The following is a 21437-nucleotide window of genomic DNA, read 5'->3' as shown; positions in this document are numbered from 1 at the left end:
GAACCGAGTTTGAAAATAGACAGCATATAATTGTGGACCGACTCTATGGTCGTGTTTCATTACATCAATAACAGAAAGTCCAAATATAGGATGTTGGTCGCTGATAGGCTGGAATTCATTCATGAAGATACCGAAATATCGAAGTGGATGTATGTGCCAACGCAAGAAAATCCAGCATGTCAAGCACCAAGAGGAGTCTATGGTAGCCGCATGGATGTTTAAGACATTTGGTTGCATGGTCCCGCCTTTCTACAAAGCCCAGAACACATGGGACCAAAATGAATGATAACAGCAGAATAACCACTAATGCAATACATGCAACAGCACGCCTTTCTGCATTTATGTAATTCTCTCACCGGAAAGTCACGTCCCGATGAGACCCAGAATGTGGCTCCTGTCGCTATGTTCGTTAGCCGTGCATGGGATATCCCTGTCAGCTGGGATGGGCGGACTTGTCAGAGGGACATGATGTCAGCGTTTGAAAACAGGCTTGGCCGTCGCGCCTCAGGTGATCGGAACTCTCTAGCTCAACTGGTTCATGCTCCTGACTGGAATGATCAAGTGAATCGATGGGGCGAAGAAACTCAAGACCGTTGGAACGCCGGAATGAAGCGCTTTCGGGAAGAAACGTTCTCCCTTGTGCTCATGGACAGATTTGGAGTCAGTCCAAGTGCACTCTGTAATCAATCACGTGGAGTATCGACTTCGTGCATCGACTTACACATGGAACAATAGACCAGTCAGGCTACACCAACAGAAGCAGAAAAGTTCGTATCGATGGCTCTACGGACCAGCGGCAGCTCGCTTGATTTCCTCAAACACGCCTATCAACTTGGTGAAGAAGACCGAGTACATTTCAAGGTTACATTCGATCTACAGGGCTATGGGACGTGTATCATATGTTATGTGGACGATCAAATTCCCCATGTTTATTCTGTCCCCATTCGTAACCTCCGCCCCACTTTTATGCCTAGGGTGTATACATGAACCGACGTTTGTTTGTCCTTACCAATTCACCCAGTTGGCCTCGAGGTCATCCGGCTATTTGTATCTGAATTTGCACGTGTGACTGTCGCACGTTGGAGCCTGTTTGCTCCCTTGCTTTGCACTTTTGCAGTCCCAGCGGACTGTTTGTTTTGGACGCGTATCCACTGCCGAGGTTTGTACAAATTGTGAACCTCTCTTGCCCTAATAGTACCGCATCGATTCCCGGCTCCGACTTTGTTTTGCCTACCCGGAGGTTCTGGTATTAAGCGTCATCGTTCGACCGTTACGGGCCGGATGATATCAAATTGTCCACATCTGACAATGGTGTGACCGTACAAGGTCCCAACCTATCGGGCTTTAAGCGGTCGAGAGTACTCCCAAGCAATTGAAACACACAAATCGGTTGACAAGAATCAACTGGAGTGCCATGTTACCGAAGACGGTGTGTTAATACTTGAAGCCTTGGTGAGGACGGCAGACTACCGTTAGAAAATTTCTTCCGTGATCGCTAGGTAATCCTCAAACCAAAGGTGCATTTGCAATCCAAACAACTGGTGTTCTCTGACCGACTGTTCTAAAGGACGACAAGTCTGGAGGCGAAAATTTGCAAGTGGAGATCCCAGTCGACATGGAATTCACTGAAGACGATATGTGCGTACAAATGGACGCAAACCGCGTCGCGGTATCCGGTAAAAAAGACTGTGGACAAAACTTGCAATTCGAGTAGCACCTTCATTATAGATTTTCCACTTTCATATGATGTGCCACCAACGGTTGACACGTTCTCTTTCAATGCTCAGCTGCAGGGAGGGGCAAACTGCTGGTAAAAGCAACCTTTTTGCTTATTTCCACTTCACAATAAACACATTTAAAATTAATCAATTATCATTCATAAGACTTCATTCTTTTGCAATATATCCTTGTGTACTTGAGAAAAATCTGCCTGCTGGAAGGAGTAGAGGAAAGCTAGTTGCTCACAAGCCTAGGGGCATGCTGCAGATTGACGAAAGCGTTTCTGGCTAGAGCAATCGTATCCAATCTCGGTGATAGCTTTCTTCCATTCGGTGGATTGAAATGGTAGATTAGGGAAAATCATGCTGGATTTGGGGGGCGGTCTTGATTCCTTTCTTCTGTTTCTTGTATTGTAAAACGCGATAACCACTTTTTGTTATTTTGGTCTGTGCCTATGCCACCTTTGTTGTTTTTGACCTGAACATAAACCGTTCTTCGACCTTGTCATCAGACGTGTTGTTTAAGTTCACACGTGGTTTCGCTAGCTATTAAGCATGTGGCTCCGAGTCGGCGTGGACTTTGAGACCCGTTGGGAATTAGCAGTTCCTAAACCGGTGTGCAGAAGCCGTCCTGGTCACGGACTTTAAGGTTTGTACAGTTTTATTTTTTTATTATTGTATTTATAATACCGCATTCGTAGAAACATCCATTTGAACGATTTGGCTTTTGTGGTTTTGCGCGTAACTCAACGTGATCCAACTGACCGCTGAAAACAGTCAAGCCGTTCGCTGTGAAATCCTCACTCGGTTGTATACTTCTTGAGCCGTTAAAAAACGGGACGTTGCAGAATTTCGTCAGTCATCGTATAACCAGGTGCAATCAGGGCATCCAGGAGCATTTGCAGCGACTGAACAACTCGGAATTCGCAGACACTGCAGCACCGAACACTAGTCTCTCTTTAGAGGATCAAAGAGCACTGTTGATAGCAGAGACCGGTGCGGTGCGAGTAAGTGGGCACTAACAGCTGACGCTTTCATGGAGGGATAGGGCACTTATCCTACCCGATAACTTCCAGGTGGCGTGCAAGGATCGTGTTTTACATGGAACGTACAATAAGTTTCTTCGCGCAAACACGCAGAATGGATACATTGAACGGGTGGCAGATGCTCCCACGTTGTCGTTAAATTCAAAGCAGAGGTATCTCCCACACCATCCGGTTATTAGCTCAAAAAAGCCAGAAAAGATTCGGGTTGTATTTTGCTGCGCTGCCAAATGTCATGGTGTGTCCCTGAACTATCACCTGTATCCAGGCGCTGATTTGACCACAAAACTTGTAAATGTTATGCTAGGCTTCCGTTTAGAGCAAGTTGCTGTGGCAGCCGACATCGAAGACATTTTGCTACAGGTCAAGGTTGACCCCTGTGATAGAGGTGCGCTGAAGAGCCTTGTAGCACAGGCTGACCGACGGGAGGGAATTGATGCCATGTGCCCACTAATGTCCCGGATCTCCTGTTGGATGAAGCTACGTGTCGTGTCTTGGTTACTACGTTACAGGCAATATCTATTGATTAAGACGGGCAGAGCGAGATAAGGGGCTCTACTTTCCGGTGTTATCAGAGTATCCGAACTCCGCCAAGCACGTAATTGTTTGATGAAGATGGTGCATTCCAGTCACTTCGCTCAAGAGCTGCATCAGGTTAACGCCTCTATGCTGGATGCGAAGCGTTCCGGAATTTCGAGATGATATAAAGCGGTGGAGCCAGAGTGAATTATCACATCTGTCTTCGACCATGAATATGCAGTGGCACTTCAATCCATCAGCGACTAGCCATCGTAGTGGTGTGTGGGAGCGTATAATCAGGTCATTGAAACGCCCATGTAGGGAACTATTTTTGACTGATGAACAACTGAACACGCTCCTTATACGGGGACAACGGATTCTAACTAACCGACTTCTAGTCCCGCTTTCACCAGCCAGCAACTAGTTGGAGCCGTTTGCTCCAAATAGTGTGTTGCTCATACGGTGCTGTCCTGCAGTACCCGGCCGCGACGGTTTGGCCCCGCGATGTCATACCGGTTGCAAACAGGTCATTTATCTCGCTGGTGTGTTCTGTCGTCGTCGGATAATGGTATATCTGCCAACGTTGCAGGTGTGCAATAGGTGGCTCAGAGCAACTCAAGAATTGAAACGAGGAGACTTGGTTCTGGTCTTTGGTAAGGACTTACCTCGTGAGAAATGGCCTCTAGGGGTAGTGGACGGTAGTGAGGCGACCCCAGGTGGCTTAGTAAGAACCCTGCATGTTAGAAATGCGTGCGGCTTTATAAGAGAGATATTAGAAAGTTGTGTTTCCTGGAGGGACGCGATTAGGCATGTACTCCAGCGAAGTCGGCACTTGTGGCAAGAGTGGACTCGGACCATTCGTATCAGTGGCTAATGAGGTACCTTAGAATGGAGCTGTGCATAGCTAGAAGGCAAGAACCGGGGCGCCCGCTGAGTCAACGTGGAGAATTTGGCGGGCGATGTATCATCCATTATGTTGACAATGAAATTCGGCACGTTTATTCTGTCCCCATTTGTAAACCCCGCCCCACTTTTGTGTCTAGTGTGTATACATGAACTGACGTTTGTTTGTCCTTACCAGTTCACCCAGTTGGCCTCGAGGTCATCCGGCCACTTGTATCTGAATTTGCACGTGTGACTGTCGCACGTTGGAGCCTGTTTGCTCCCTTGCTTTGCACTTTTGCAGTCCCAGCGGACTGTTTGTTTTGGACGCGTATCCACTGCCGAGGTTTGTACAAATTGTGAACCTCTCTTGCCCTAATAGTACCGCATCGATTCCCGGCTCCGACTTTGTTTTGCCTACCCGGAGGTTCTGGTATTAAGCGTCATCGTTCGACCGTTACGGGCCGGATGATATCAAAGTGTCCACATCTGGCAATGGTGTGACCGTACAAGGTCCCAACCTATCGGGCTTTAAGCGGTCGAGAGTACTCCCAAGCAATTGAAACACACAAATCGGTTGACAAGAATCAACTGGAGTGCCATGTTACCGAAGACGGTGTGTTAATACTTGAAGCCTTGGTGAGGACGGCAGACTACCGTTAGAAAATTTCTTCCGTGATCGCTAGGTAATCCTCAAACCAAAGGTGCATTTGCAATCCAAACAACTGGTGTTCTCTGACCGACTGTTCTAAAGGACGACAAGTCTGGAGGCGAAAATTTGCAAGTGGAGATCCCAGTCGACATGGAATTCACTGAAGACGATATGTGCGTACAAATGGACGCAAACCGCGTCGCGGTATCCGGTAAAAAAGACTGTGGACAAAACTTGCAATTCGAGTAGCACCTTCATTATAGATTTTCCACTTTCATATGATGTGCCACCAACGGTTGACACGTTCTCTTTCAATGCTCAGCTGCAGGGAGGGGCAAACTGCTGGTAAAAGCAACCTTTTTGCTTATTTCCACTTCACAATAAACACATTTAAAATTAATCAATTATCATTCATAAGACTTCATTCTTTTGCAATATATCCTTGTGTACTTGAGAAAAATCTGCCTGCTGGAAGGAGTAGAGGAAAGCTAGTTGCTCACAAGCCTAGGGGCATGCTGCAGATTGACGAAAGCGTTTCTGGCTAGAGCAATCGTATCCAATCTCGGTGATAGCTTTCTTCCATTCGGTGGATTGAAATGGTAGATTAGGGAAAATCATGCTGGATTTGGGGGGCGGTCTTGATTCCTTTCTTCTGTTTCTTGTATTGTAAAACGCGATAACCACTTTTTGTTATTTTGGTCTGTGCCTATGCCACCTTTGTTGTTTTTGACCTGAACATAAACCGTTCTTCGACCTTGTCATCAGACGTGTTGTTTAAGTTCACACGTGGTTTCGATATCTTATAAACACGTGACCCTGAGTCGGTGTGAACTTTGAGGTTCGCCAGGAGTTGCGACACTACTCGATGATATATGCGTGCTCGCATGTGCTGAGGACCAGTTTAACTTACTTAAACAATCAAACCAAAGTCACTTAGAGCTTCGCCAACTCAATGAGCTCGAGGAATTTTCTGAAAACAATTTTGCAACAAAGGTCACAATACAAGATGAATCAGTCTATACATGTATTCGCCGAAACCTAAGCAGGAAAGTCAGTCTTTTTAACCAAAGTCTTTGGCTCAAAAGCCTAACCACAGGGTGGCATATTTGGCAAAATTTGATAAAATACCCCACCATTTCTACGGAACACGTCACCACATAATCCATCCTCCAACCTGGAGTGCCAGAAGACTGTGTTCGTCAGACCTCTAGCAATTGAACAACCTGGTATGTGGGACATTGTGAGTGTCGCGGGGCTATTTTACAGGAACGTTCAATGGATCGCAAAGATGCGCAGACCGTTACACCACGGTACGGTTCAGTCCATTCGTGACGGAATAATTCTCCTCGTGACCTACCTTCTCCAAAAGTTTAGAAGGAAAAAAGTCAGAGCTGATTGAGTCAGAGTCAACTGACTAATTCCGATGAAAAATGTCTGGAAGAATTTCGTTAGTTGTAACCTCATAATCATTGTTAGTGAGGTTTTCGTGTTACACACGTCTTACTTTTGTTGAATATACCTCAGTTTACCTTGACAGTTGTATCTCGGCAGCTTAAATCCAAATAAGAGAACGTATATTCGCTATCTTATACGAGTAATTCTCTGCATACTAGAATTTTGCTCTGCATCTGTACATTGCCGGTCAGCGTTTAAAGATTTTGAGGTTGATTTTGCTGTCCATGATTGAATATAGATTTTAGAACAAACGCCAACATATACACATGTTCATAGTCAGCCTGCGATATGATAAAAGGACACCACTGCGCCGTCAGTCGTCACAAAAGTGTACATTTTCCTTTGTGTATATTATATCGGTTGTTTTGGAACACCTTGTTACTTGTACGATCCTAAAACTGTTCTCGCTGAGCGTCCCACGATTTGATACCCAGCACACCGTCATCTGCACGAGGTCTTAGAATTTCTTATGAATTTTTTGTTCCTCTTTTTCAGCAATTATCCGTAGCCAGGCTATCGTCTAGGAGTGTAAATGAATGCATATTTTTAAACAAGGTTAGACTACCGTGCTTCTAGCATCACAAAACTAGTGATGGCGCAAGGAGTGATGCCAAAACGTTAGAATAACCCGACCCATTTTTTTCAATTCTGTGCCTCTTATTACAACAAAGATTTGAAATTCCGAGGCTGAACTGTGCATAATAGTTAAGTGAGCTTAAGTACGATTTATCTTATTGCAAAAGGAAGGAGGTCTTTGCTACGGAGTTAGTTATTAGAAAACGCTAATTGACCAGTCCCAAACTTATGGAGAGGGAGTCGAAAACTTCATATTCATATTGTTTACATAGAAAATGAACACCCATCTTCTCTGGAATGCATCTTCCCGAACTTTTCTGTACATTCAATGACTGTTGTTTAAGTTCAAGCAAACGCTACGAAGTAATTCTATAAATTCTTCAATGGATCTGTCTTTTCAAAAAAAAACGCGTAGCCACTTTACACCAAAATAACTTACTGCCCACTTGCCTCCACATCAGTAATATCACATTTACACGTGTATGATGGATGCGGACGAACCTGAAAAGTCGCAATAAAATAATTGTGAATTACATGTATTTTGGCCTGATTTCATCTCCCTTGTTTAACCTGAAGTGACCCGTAATAAAGTAGAAGTGGCAGAATGCCAACGGTGTAGATGTACACTGGTGGGTACACATGATCTTATACACAACCAGAAGGCACGAAACTTACCATTCTGTTCGTGACATGATAATGACATCAATTCAGTTGCAAAATTGCACTCCATTAGAGAACAAATGGATGCAGGGTGATCGGGTAAGAGAAACCGGTAATCTTTGTCACTGTTAAGCTATCATCTTTGAGTGGTTTTATAGTTTACAACAGCAATTTCAAAGTTCCCACAACGCTCCGTTTCTTTTTCTGGAGCGAAATCCGACCCAACAGCGAACTTGCAGTCAGATTCTGCACATTATGCGCTTCTTTGCGTGAGGATCGTTGAATGCTGAACGTTTCTTTGTCAGTAGCACCGTCACGAGAACATATCAAACCAACAAGTCAGTCAGGGGAAAGACACCGCCGGGGAAAATAACGTTTTAACTGTCAGACAAAAATTCTCACAGATGACTGATACTTCACCATTGGCCGGGATCTTCGCTTCACGCATCATCGCGTCCTGTTAGAAGGGATATTTTCTAACTAAGGTGACTCCACGTCAAGTATGTGGGTAAAGAATTGGTTAGCATAATGATCGATTAATTCGGGAGCATCATACGCAAAGCTGTGTCACGTGGCGCAATATATTCTATACGCAGACGCTGGTTACTATGTATAATTATATTCAAGATGGCGGAAACCAAATTAGATACTACCGAAATGCAACAAGTGGTTAAATTTCAGTGACTCTTTTTGGGAAGTGAATGGAATAATTTTCTTCTGAGCTTCTGGGTTTTTCAAACAAAATGAACTATTTTGCTTTGTCTAATTATTTGTATTTATAATCAGGATCTTCATTGTATGCACATGATATGTTCCTATAACGCACTCCGCCAACTGATTAGCCATCGTTGTTTTGTTATTATTGGTGAATCCTCCAGAGATTCGCCTAAGTGTCTATCCCTCAGATGATTCCAACATAAGAAATATTTTGTTAACCAAGTGTTTCACTAATAGGGTTTCATTTGTTTACATGTGGCGCTCACTTTTGTCTTTTCGCCTTGTCAGGTGCAATGCGTTTTTATTTGTTTTAGGGATAGCTTGCTGGCAATAGAATGTTAAGGTTTATATTCCATGTGTCACATCGTGCAACTATTGAGTAGCGCCGCAGTGTTTTCTTCCTGGCATTCGGCTGAACGGCGGTAGAGTGAACGCAAAATAAGTAAACGTTCGTCGTAGACGAAGGAGCGCCGCTCCTGATCGAAAAGGCGAAAATGGTGTCCAACGGGAAAATAATGTCAAGAGGATGTTGAAAAAAGTTGAGGAAACAAAATTGGTCAAGTTTAAAAGGCTTCTAGGTAGGTCTGTTCATGGCATGAATAACACCAAGCTGCTGTATAAAATGCTTGTGTTTATGAACGTGCCCCATTGCTAAAGAGAAAATAACCTAGTAAAGAATTAGGCGGGAGAAAACAGCAGAGTCTATATGTTGAGTGCATGAGGTTATAACTAATAGATGCGCCCCGATAAAAATAATTACGGTACATAAGCTTCAAACGGTGAGCTTACAATTTCGAGCATATATTGTAAAATTTTCTGTAAGTCTGTTTGGACGGAGGTTCTCTTGTTTTATTTCGAGGATTAACTGCCACCTATATATTGTATTTCTGTAAGTCTGTTTGGACGGAGGTTCTCTTGTTTTATTTCGAGGATTAACTGCCACCTGCTTCCTGGTTTCTGTTATCTATCTTGTGGAGTTCTGATGCTTTCCGACGTGATGCGTGTGAGTACTTGTCCCTGTTCGGTCCTCATGTGTGTCGTTGCAATAATTGAAACCAGCAAACGACCATGTGTAATCATGCCTACTTGGGAATTTCATGGAGCTGGCGTTATTCTTTTATCGAATTGTTGTTCCTCAAGGCCGTATTCCTGTCACGATACTGACGCGTGATTTTGAGCAAGTGTAAACATGATGAGGATAGAAGGCGTCCATGTGAAATTGATTCGGCTCAGTGTTACCGTAGTGGAATTATCCTTAGGTCATGACATATCGTGATCAAAATTTGGGACCTGGTCGTGAAATCGTAGAAAGCCTCAAATCAAATCGGGTGAAGCAAGCGAATCGAATGACTTGTCCTTGATCAAAACATCAGATTTTCGCTGGTGTTCATGAGCTGAAACAATGTGAATTTTCTCCGTTTGCACTTATATTCATCTTTCATTCATGGATAATTAGCTCTTGTTTATTAGACACATGTTGATATGTTTTGCGTTAGCTAGCTAAGCCCAGTTCGACACATCGTTACTGGTATGTATGTGGATATTCCGTGAAAGCTAAACAAGAAATATTAGTGGAAATCTGGCTTTCTTGGAAATGTTGTTATTTGCGATACAGTACCTAATAAGAATACAACTTGAACGGTTTAAAAACTTGCAGATATGGTTGCAGCGTTAGTCGTAGTTGGGCGCGTGCATAAATTGTCCTCGTTCAACGTAAACTGTGGATATGGTACTTTTAGTTAATCGCACGATACAAATTTGCTTAGAATACGGTACTCTGAAATTCAAACTGTTTTTGTCGATAGACAAATACAACAACCCAAGCACCGAATAGTCGATGTCGTCCGCTACGGTGGCCAACAGATTCCTGAAATGACGAGCTTCCGAGGAAACGCTTCGCATTTCTTAGTGGTTACCGAATTTGTAAGTTGAATGAATAGACAACCCTCGAGCCTCCAGGGCAATGTAGATGTACTCGAGTTGTTTCTCCTGGAGATAACATCTGAACGAATACACCCATATATTATCCTTACAAGTAAAAATGAGCACTCCGGCGAGGCCAAGATTCCGGGTCTCCAAAATCACGATGATTTCCCTCCAAGAGGTTACAAGCCGCAAAGTGGCGCGTGCCACAGTGCGGAATGTAAAATTTTAAACCACATAATTTGGTCACACACGTTCTCAGCGTACGAGTAGATCAGGATGAGGGTTTAAAAGTTGAATTTTATATAGGACAATACCATCAGCGTATGCCCGGTTTCAAAAGAGGCCGGATCGTTTTGTCAGTCCTACGAGCGCTTCATATTACATCAAGGTCGGGATTTATATGTTGTTTCGCATTCAGCAGTTGTGAAAAGAACGGATCATGGCATAGAACTTTGTGGTGTTAACAGTTGCGAACCAACTATGGGTGGACTGCAATTGAGTCATTCGGAATGACTGTAAATTGAACGTAAGGAAGCCGCAAATTTGACGAGGGACTGCATTTCACAAGAGATGTTTCGTATCACATATAATTCATGAATCAAATTTGGTATTAAACGAGGACTATTTTGGTTACCTTGTAGGCCGATGATTCCAGAAGCTTCATGGTGGCAATTTTTGGGTTGAGTGGTCAGTACAGATGCTCGACCCTCCGAAATACTGTTTACCAATTCAGTCCTCAACAAACATTGTGCTCCGAGCATAAACATTTGCTAGGCCGAACACGCTTTGATGGAAATTCAACAGTCGCCTAATCTTCAAACCTCCGAAGGAAATTTTCACCGGGTTTGAGACTATTACTGCATGTACACAAATTCATTCCCGAATTTATCTTAAGGTGAGGCATGAATGATCAATTCAAGTTAACTCCATTTGACCATGTTTGGTTTAATCGGGTTATATGAAAAAGCCTCTAATTTTGTGTTTAGTAGTTTTACGCTGCTTTGACTTTAGCATACAGAATCATTCTGGAGTGTTCATCTCAGATAATATATAAACTTGACGTCAGTGTACAAGGAGAAACTGATTGTGTCGTACTTTTTTGTTCAATTGTCCGTTGAATTAAGCGAGCTTAAAAGAACGCTTAATATTATCCAATACTGATGAATTGCATTGAACTGAAACTACACCATTTTGGAGTTAGTTTGCCTGAGAAGTTTGTCTGACTCTCGCAATGTCAAAATGAATGAAAATCCAATTATTTTTAAATGTGCATGGTGACTGCAAGAACGTTGAAATTGGTGATAATGCTGGTCACCAAAATTCTTTTTGGTGTCAACGAATAATGGTAGTTGCGTTAAAAATAAGAAGGATCGTTGAACTGGTTCCCATAATTAAAATGACAATTTGATTGTGGCAACGTTCTTAATCGTTGGACAGCGGTATCTTCGGGGCATTGCCCGGGTCTGTTGAAATCACCGGATCAGCAATCCTGAAGTACGCCGAGTGTTACTCAGATGAAATACCTCACACACGAGGGATGACATTTTTACCCTGCATAGTTTTCGCTGGCTTCAACACTAATTGCTTGTAACAGTCGACCAAATTCCCTTCTCCCACACCGGGAAGAGTAAAATGAGACAGAGGTGGTCAACGTTTGTTGAAATACAGATGAAAAAGCATGCTAAGCTTGCAGCCTGTGGAAGATGGCAGTGGATATTTGTAATTTTGTGTATAGTTTAAGCTCCTTGATAGGTGACTCCTATTAACGTGGCCGCTTGCTTTTTGGACGAAAACATTCGTTTATTTCATAAGCTGAGCAAAGTCATATATTTTTTCACACCATTGTTACGCGATATTTCAATGAGATTGCATTCCGCATTTAGCGAAGCGACTTCCTGAACTAAATGTAAATGATTTTTTACTGTGAAAAGCACTGAATGGAACGTCGCATTACTTCCAAGAAATAGGTGTGTTGTTCTGTATCATTTTCAGCGATGAGCGAGGTGCCTTCTTATTGAAATCTGAACAGATTATCTCAGTATATTTTTGCACTGCACGTATTACGCTGGCGTCTGGTAAGTCAAAAAAACAATGAGGCCAAAGACAAAGCGAAAGTACAGATTGATGCATAGCTACGTTTTCAAAATGAGAGTTGTGGAGTTTTCGAAAAAGTTTGTTGACAATCGGTAGATTTATTGCTGGGCAAGTGACTAGGTCCCGACGTTGGTCGAGACGTAAGGCAGAAGGAGAACCAATCAGCTAAGTCAGCTAAATCACTTTCGGGTGTCGGCCGAGCAATTTTAATATGTTAGAGTAGTTTCAGAGCTTTATGCGTTGATATTTAAATCACAAAGTATCCAAAATTTCGGTGGATTCAGCCACCTGCATTGAAAAAAATTTCTTCTTCATTTTTCACGATAATTAAGTAGTGAGTAGAGGGAAAAGATAGGCAAAAATCATCCATCTCTGAAATTCTTCTGTATACCAAAACAATGCACATTTCGTATGAGCAATTGAGCACAATTTGTTCGTTTCCAAATGGATATTCAAATCCGACTGGCCTAGTGTAGTTCTGATTGCAGGGCATCTAATCAAGAGTAAGTTGTTTTCAAAATTGTGGTCAAATACGTAGGACGGATTCGCGATGCTGCTTATGAGCCTGCGGAAATTCGCCAATTTTCGTTATGTGGCTAACAAAAATTTGAGTAAATGACGCGTAAACCCACATTCAGTATACATTACTTGACAACAGGTTGCTTGAAGTTTCCGGCTAGATAAGTGGTCTGTGTGTATCTGGGCAGCATTTAGGCTTACTCAGTCACACGCAATTCATAATGCCTTCATGTATGTGTTTGTTCGAAATGTTTTTTGTCTTTGTCGGCAGGTTAATAAACCCGTCGGATCAAGTGCGATTTCCTGCATTTTCCTGCATTCTAGTTTAATTAAAGGTGATAGTTTCCGAGTCACATCCGGCTTCGATTTTGGACAGGTTTACTATATCACATACGCCAGTGGTTGATCTCTTTATCATTCTTCTGATGTTCAGAGTTGGCTGGGTTATATTTCGAAAGGAAATAAGAATTCGGTTGTTGGTTATCAGTCCCATCCATATGGGAGTTACCGGAAGGTTTCCCAACTGAGAGTACTTGGTTTGGAATGTTCTGCAAAAGTACATATTTGCATGTAATTTTTGAATAATAAGCAAAAGCTTTCCAAAAGTTTACTCAAACTAACCCGAACAAATTGCCTGACTATAAGGTTATCCTCTGCCGTGAAATACATGATTTGTACCATAACCTCAAAATCTCACGGGAGGCAGAGCTCCTTCCATTTGGTGTGCGTGGCGGACCAAAATTTTTGGATAGAAATATACGTCAGTGTATATTTGGATAAAAGTGACAGCAAACCATTGTAAGTGCATTACGTTATTTTGTTTAATTGTTGCTGCAAAATCTGTCATACGACAACGTAGGGTGACCAAACGTGACGTCAAATGCGCACACACAGAAGACGGTCCACTGTGCGGCAGATACATCCACAACATGCGTACGCAATTTTATTGTTGCGGCGATCACATGCATTCAATTGTTTTGTGTGCTCTTATCCAAGGGGGTGCCAGTAGCATCGATCGTGACTGCCAGTACTCATTAGTGTTTCAAAATGGAGACAAATCTACTTGACAAAAATTGAAAATTATTATGACACTGCATTTCAACACATGGAAAGATTGGAAGGCTTCAATGTACTGGATATGATGATGATAAACTGAAGGCATTTCTTTCGCAAACTACATGAAAGTCAACTCAGTTGGATGAAAGGTCTATGTTTTAGTTTAGGCAACCTGGCCTAAGATGTATTTCTAAAGTGGAATAAGACGGGACAGATTATTGTACTAACATGCACAAGCGCATATTCGAACGCGAAGAATCGATTTTACCAACTCATTGACCTTTTAGGAAAACAAATTGAAGAATAAAGGTTGTCCTTTTCCGTGTTCAATAGACCCTCAGCTTGACTCCTGATCTGGAATTGACAATATTAACAATAATACCCTATAAGGAGAAATACCGCTGATGCCTTACGTTATGTGTCCAATCAACTGAGTTTTTCACTCAGAGAAAAAAAGCTTTATACTAGTGAAGGAAATCAAACTTACATGCTTACTTAATTAGGCTGTTGAATAGTCATGTTCCCCAGCTGTTTTCAGTTTTTAGCCGCTGGACGTTGACCGATATGTTACACAACCAGCGGATTTTGCGCAACATACAGATTTCAAAAGGGCGGCGGTCGAGGAATCTGTCTTTAATTTTTGTCCTTGATCTTCCTACTTTTTCATATAGCAAAGTGTGAAGAGGTGTCACTTCATGAATACAGAAAATCTCACTGGTCCAGGAGTACTCATAGCGCTTCTGTGGAATGAGCCCTTAGATGAAACAATATTTAGTATATCATTCTGTATTGAAAATAAATTGTTCTTCCCCACAAACAATGATATGTTCTATCGGGACCAATGCGGTACTGTTATACATTTGGATTTATCAAACATCGGACAAATGTTTTCTGAACAGCTCTGCCATTATGAGGTACAATTAAGCATGTTGTCGCTCGTTAATACAAAGAGTGGCCCTTTCATCGAATTGAAATAATCAAATATTCAATAAGAGTGAAACATCACATGTCTCAGGGAGCCTACTACCAGCGCAACATTGGCCCATTTGATGTGGCTTTCGGATTTCCTAATTTGGGTTATTTTTGATAGATTTAATTCGTTTGTTTGCAACAATACTGATCCAATGATTCAGGTATCTTGGTTAATTTTTGGGCTGCATACTATTTGCGCTTCACAGATGACCCATTTTCAAAAAGGCTTGCGTCGCTTTCGTACGCGCAACTTATAAATCACAGCCCCACATGCATCCTTTAACTGGCTCAATGAGGTTACGGTATAGAAAGAATCAGCGAAATCAAGCTGGAATATTTAATGCAAACCTGCACCATGCGATGCACAAAACGATGTTCATAACGTTCGCATTTAAAAAAAATATATTTCCAGCACCGCCACAACTGACGTCAATGACAAACTTGTCCATGGCAGAAGGTTGATTATAAGAATGTCGAAGTTGCTAAATGTTTCCCTTGAAGTCTTCTCCACGTACTTACGGCCATGCTTTAAACGTGAGGTGAGTGGTACAGGCTCTGTCACCATGAGGCATATACTTTTCGCAGAATTAGAGATTTACCAAGCAAGGTTTCTTAACGTGTCCATCCAATGGGCCAACGTATTTCTTATTAGTGTGATTAGTAACGAATGTTTTCACTGTGGTCTTCTCCAGTATAATTACGTGAATGGCTTTGTAATTAAGCGATATCTACGCTGAAACCACTCCATTTTGCTCGCTTGTCCTCCTATTCTAAAATAGTCATTCGGGTGGGCACACGCAAAGGGAATTTGAGCACAGCAATGGAGCTTTTTCTTATCGAACCTCATCTGTATTGCGAGGCAAATATTGTGTTTGGATTCCAAACTCAATAATCTGATACTCGAGCCCAGCTGATTGCAACCAAAAGCAAACATAAATATCGTGCTCTGAATGTTCAGGTGTGGAGTTCAGAGAGACACCAGCGAATGTCTGAAGAATTTGCACCGGTCAACAATTACGTCGATCAACAATTTCAAGGCTGAAAGCCATGCATAAAGTCCGACAGCAGGATTACAAAACAATCAGTTTCCAGACAGGATTATTGAGTAAAAAGCGATAGACTCGTCTCTAAGGGCGCCTTTTAAGTAAGCAGGGATTTCTTTATTTAACGTGCATTCAACACAGAAGAAAATCGTTTTATAGTATCATGCATTTCTCCAGCGCTAAAAAACGGACCTTCGAAGAACACTTCAATTATAACGGAGATCTTTGTGGGTAAATCCTTCGCATCACGTCAACCAGACCCCCTTTTTCAAACTGGAATTTTGGAATTAAGAACGAGCTTTCTTCTTGCCACTGATGCTTGTGCGATCCCCTTTAAATCATATGTAAGATAAGGTCTCTATTTTGGACGGGCGTACCAAAGCATTTCTGATAGAAATTGAAACGAACCAGCGCAATAGATAACAACAATATCCATGAGCGTGGATAATGTGATAAGTCAGTATACTCTGCATGCACAAAATTATGGTGTGCCGTAAGCTGCCATAAGTCGAGACATCCGACAAAATTCGTCATCAATTCGGAAGGTAACGTGTAGATGAAGTGGTTTGCTTGGTACAAGAAATTTTGTCGGTAGCTTACTTACGGATGGTGTCTTTGTGCATCCAAACGGGTGGAGCTTACGCCATGCATGTGCAGATTAGGTAGAACAGTTAACAGTATTGATCGCCTAACTAAGAAATTTGGTGACAAGCATTAGCTTGATCTGTGCATGCACAACAGTTGTAAATACGCCATACGCATGAGAGAGACTATGGCAACAAAGGAAGCATATAAGTAGTTGAGGAAGAGCGGTATGCTGCAAGGCTGGATAAACAATGGCATACAAAGTATTGACTGTTCTGCTCTGCGTTTTCGAATATTCAGGTGAGGAAATTCTGCCGAAGTGCAAGTCTCCGATTTCATGCTGAATAAGTTTAAACATCTTTTCGTTGTCACTATGACTTCCATGTTTGAAATCACTCTGAGTGTACAGGTACAGTTCGAGCAGTACCGGCGTAGCACACTAACACCAATGAACGTGATCTACTTCATACAAACGTCAAAAATTGGGTTTAGGCATAGTAGCGTTATGATTATAATTTGTAATTTAGCTGATGAAAAATATGTTGCTTTCACAAAAAGCAATGGCCGAAAGCCGGAAGGAACCACGTAAGTGTATATTCATTTGTTTTACTGAAAATGATAAGAAAGTAACAAGATGTTTAAACCCGAGACCAGATCTAATACCTTGTATCCAAAATGACAGCGTGATTGCGTAAAAAGGAGGCAAGAACATTAACAAAAGTGAATTGACACCTAGCGTGTAAATTAATCAGGGTTTTTTTCTAGAAGCGACCGCGGATATTTCATAATCGCAACATCAGAACCTCTGCCATCAGGTCAGAGGTCTGTGAGAACGTTAGATTCATAGACGGTTTATTCATGGCAATAGTAGTTAACCGTATTCAGTTTTGAAAACCAACTGGAAATGATTTTTTCTGATTTTGTACCTCGTGGTTATAAACATTAGAATGTGACTAATAACTCTGAAGACTGTTGTATGCAACCGATAACCAAACGTGAAATACCTGGCCGGTTAGCTTAGGTTAGCGCCGCCATTTATGGGAAATTTGGAGTCTACATATACATCTCGTTTGAAAAAAGCGCTGCGTCTTCCGCCGTAACACCCAAGTGAAAAAATGTTGCCAATAAATTCAATCAATTATAAATGGAGTGCGTCGACGTTAACAAGAATTTTGTCGGCCAAACAATGAACGGGAACCTTTGTGTTTTCGGTATCGCTTTCGCCACTGTCGGTTTTCCTAAAGCACCATGCTGCTTCGATTATGGCCTCAGGCTGATGATGTGTAAAAATCCACCTGTTTTTAGCAATCGCAAACAGAAGGCTTACATCCTCCTCCAAATTAATGACACTGCCATTTTATTCTCCTTCAGAAGCTTTCGGTTAAAAGTGATTCGGGAATTTATTTTAGGTCGTGTGTTCTTTCGAAATATTTAACAACATCAGGTCCGAAAATGTGTGTTTTGCGCTTACCTGAAAATGCGCATGTTGTCAACATCTGGGCTCTCACATGTGTTGTTTCTCACAAAAAGCGAACTGAAAACAAAAGGATTATTGGTGGTATTGCCAGATTTAAACTGAGCGCGCTCTGCTCATCTGAATTTCCGGCTATAAAATACGGGTTATTATTGCGATTGGTTTAAGCAAGCAAGTTATCGGACCTGAAAACACTACTGAAAATCAAACGCTACCTTTAATTTTGCCCACATACATGTTAATCGAAGCTGAAATTACAGATGTTTTCTTAGGACAAATCCATTGTCGCTGTCTGACAAAATTTCATCGATAGGAATCATACGATTTATTATAATCACAGCATTAAAACCATTGTTTACGTCACTTGCGCACACGATCAGCGCGTAAGTACTACATTTGAGTCAATACCTCCATTACTGACCAGGTTCCACGTGATCAAACACAGCAAAATGGTCCGCTGCCTAAGCGGATACACCGTATATCTATTCAAGTCTGCTTTTCTTCAATTTATTTATGAACAATATCCTGAATTCACAGTCCCTTATATCTGACATACTCAAGTGGAAGAATGTTTGCATGAAGGTGCGTTTCACGTCACTTTTAGTAGTTGGTGGTTGATATCGTATTAAATGATGCAAGAAACAGTAGTTGGGCATTATTCTTATGTTTATCGCGAATGTTAATTTAAGAATAACACAAAATTTTCCGACTCATTCTTCGGCTACCATGATAACACTTAGGACACGTAATGTTCAATTAATGAAAAACTTTAAAAAAATGAAAATGAAACGAATAGAGGAGGAAAAATGGAATAACTGAGCTTCAGAAGCATTAAAGTAATATCCCTGTTTTCTACCAAGAAATACGTTTAGGTTAACAAATAGTTGGATGGCTTTTTTGTTACTTCTGTCATCGGCCAAATAGCTGTTATTGTTAGATCAGCCCGTTTTACAGGGGCATTACAACTTTTACGTGCAATGGCATGGGTAAAAATGCTTATAGATCTAAGGTTTATCTCTCATTTTCTTCCGAAAAGACGCTTTTGACTGCCAAATCTTCAACAGTTTATCAGGTGTAATTCCTCAAATTATTTCTTGGGAAATTAATGAGCATCCAGACCTTATGCTGACAAGCAATGTTTTATTGCTGGAGCGCGATTGTGTAAATGTTTTGTGATGCTTTACACTGAATACGAGCATTCCGCTATTTCTCACGATTTCGTTTAAACAACACAGCACGTACGTTAAGGTTTTTTAAAAAATCAAATATTTTGACTGTGCTTATTCAGGTTTCCGATTTTTAATGCAACTCTTAGTTGTATTCAGTTACTTTGGCGCTCATCCCCTTATTACATCTTTTTTCTGTCCATTGCATTTAGTGGACTTATGTCCTGCTAGTAGTAAGTTAGGTGATTTCCAAAAAAGGGATAAAAACACGTCCATTAGGTGTGGTATGTACGCCACTCTAAATAACATTGGCTGGCAAAAGACCGCTGTCTTTCGGAGCATTCAAAAATCCCACAGGCTAAGGACGTTGGTGATTTTATTACGTTACCAGTGCTTTTTTTCGGTACCCAACAATTCGCAACATGCACTTGCTAAAAATTATAGACAAATAGGAAACATCCCCCGGGACAAATCACCAGTATCTCCCAGTCCCTACTATTGATCCACATGGTTCTTCGTTCGTATTTAAATTATAATCAGGTCCTGATTGCAACAGTGGCTAAAATCGACGCGCGGCACTGAAGGGTGTAAGCTGATCTGACATACCTTCAAATGTGCACCGAGACGGGAAATTAACCCTGTTTGCGGATTTTGCGTGCTGATGGGGCAACGCATTCAAAACTTTTTCCACGCGTTATTCACCCCAATATAAAGGTGAAGTAGGCCGCATTTGTGGATATATAGTTCTTTTAACCTGTTCACTAAGCGACAGCAGGTTATATGTAACAATTGGAAATAACCTTGCCCGCAACAACCAGTGAATACCGCCTTGTATAAAACCATTGAGCAGTAACCTTCGTTAAATTGTAGGTCACTCCTAACCTAAATATTAGCAGCGGTAGCGTTGAAAGTTTACTTCAGCAATCACTCATTTAATCGACCGACTTTTTGAAATCACCGTCATCTCGGTAGATCATTTGAGGCTTTCCGTATTCCCAACCCATGCTTATTGCTATGCCCGTTTCGGGCTTTCCGCGGTGTATATGCCTTTCTCATGTTCCACGTGACCAGCGTGATTCACTATTTAAGACCCGTTACGTTAAGACCGGTTAAGTTGTGACTCATATTTGCAACCATTAATGGTGTCGCCGTTGACTGTGCACAACTACGTGGAAGCTTACGAGAACACTGCTTTCGCACCCTCGTAAAATGACCTGAAAATTTTCAGGTTTAGTAATTCAGGCGACCTGCAAATATATGCCCACTTCATTAAATTTGCACATGAAGGGTGGCATTTCCGGGCTGTTGGTTTGCCACACTTTCTGATGCGTTTGTCCACTATTTAAGTTTGTATATTTTTGCTCAGCACTTTTGGGAAATACTGTGATTTATTGAACCACCAGCAGGGCACACGTGACACTAATATCAGTGGCACATTATAACATACTGCCGACATCCATGTCCATAAGGCGGTAAAAAAGACTAAAAGCTAATATACTTATCCTTAGACTTGATCGGTGAAGGCTGAACTTTTTCAACATTAGTATTTAATAACATCGGAAGTGATGCGAATTCCTGATTTGACGTTTCGAAATACATTCAATTTTCTTTAATTTTTACCCGCGTTAGGTGTCAGCTTCAATGTTCACACATGTATATCATATATATATATATATATATATATATAACATTGATAACAGAAATAATGACAAGCGAACAGGGTGAGTTTCGCATTTCCCCTTCAATGAGAATCAATGATCAGACTAACCAAAATCATTTATCGGATTACGTTTCCACACAGAACGTTGTAACGTTTACGATGCTAAAACTATGTACAAGGCTTGTCTACATGTAGTGTTATTTGTACGGAAAAATTGCTTTTAGGCGATCAGCTCTAATCACGAATCTCCAACTATACAGTTAAACGACCAATGGTTCATTGTGATGCCCCTGAATGCTGAAGTAAAAATGATGCAGGAAGAGTACGGTAAAAGTAATCCTTCGGCATCCAGTTTAACAAGTTCCGTCGAAAAAGCCTAACATGGGAGTGCATAGTTCAAGAGCAACAGCAATTCAGATTACAATGGCCGAAAAATTCTGCCAGTCGTAAAACCGCTGTCGTTCCTTTATTTTAGCAAATTCTTCCAAATTCCATCATATAACCATTGATGCCCGAGTTGATACAAACTAGATTTCCTTTCGATTGAACTTGGCATTTTGGAAACCGTTTACTTCTACTGAGAACAATAACACAATATCGGAGGAACGTTAGCTTGTTCAACGAAGTTTGGCCAACATGAACGCGCTTAAAAGAAGGGCGATTTTCTACCCTAAGCGATACATTCCTTAGATAAATGTGTTTCCACATTTGTTGCATTAT

General features: G+C 41.5%; 1 protein-coding gene across 1 annotated transcript in view; it reads left to right on the top strand.

Annotated features, from left to right (window-relative positions):
- Positions 1-777: 777 nt before the first annotated feature.
- Positions 778-21437, top strand: part of T265_15548 (hypothetical protein) — a gene marked incomplete at both ends in the record, with an annotated part of 34024 nt that continues 13364 nt past the window's right edge. Inside the window, 3 exons of the mRNA XM_009178578.1 lie at positions 778-890; positions 2593-2725; positions 4467-4508. Coding sequence (XP_009176842.1) covers positions 778-890; positions 2593-2725; positions 4467-4508 — 288 coding nt within the window. The remainder of the gene's footprint in view (positions 891-2592; positions 2726-4466; positions 4509-21437) is intronic.

The sequence above is a fragment of the Opisthorchis viverrini genome, assembly GCF_000715545.1.
Source record: "Opisthorchis viverrini unplaced genomic scaffold opera_v5_591, whole genome shotgun sequence".
Taxonomy (NCBI): Eukaryota; Metazoa; Platyhelminthes; class Trematoda; order Opisthorchiida; family Opisthorchiidae; genus Opisthorchis; species Opisthorchis viverrini.
This window is presented reverse-complemented; position numbering and strand designations above follow the sequence as displayed.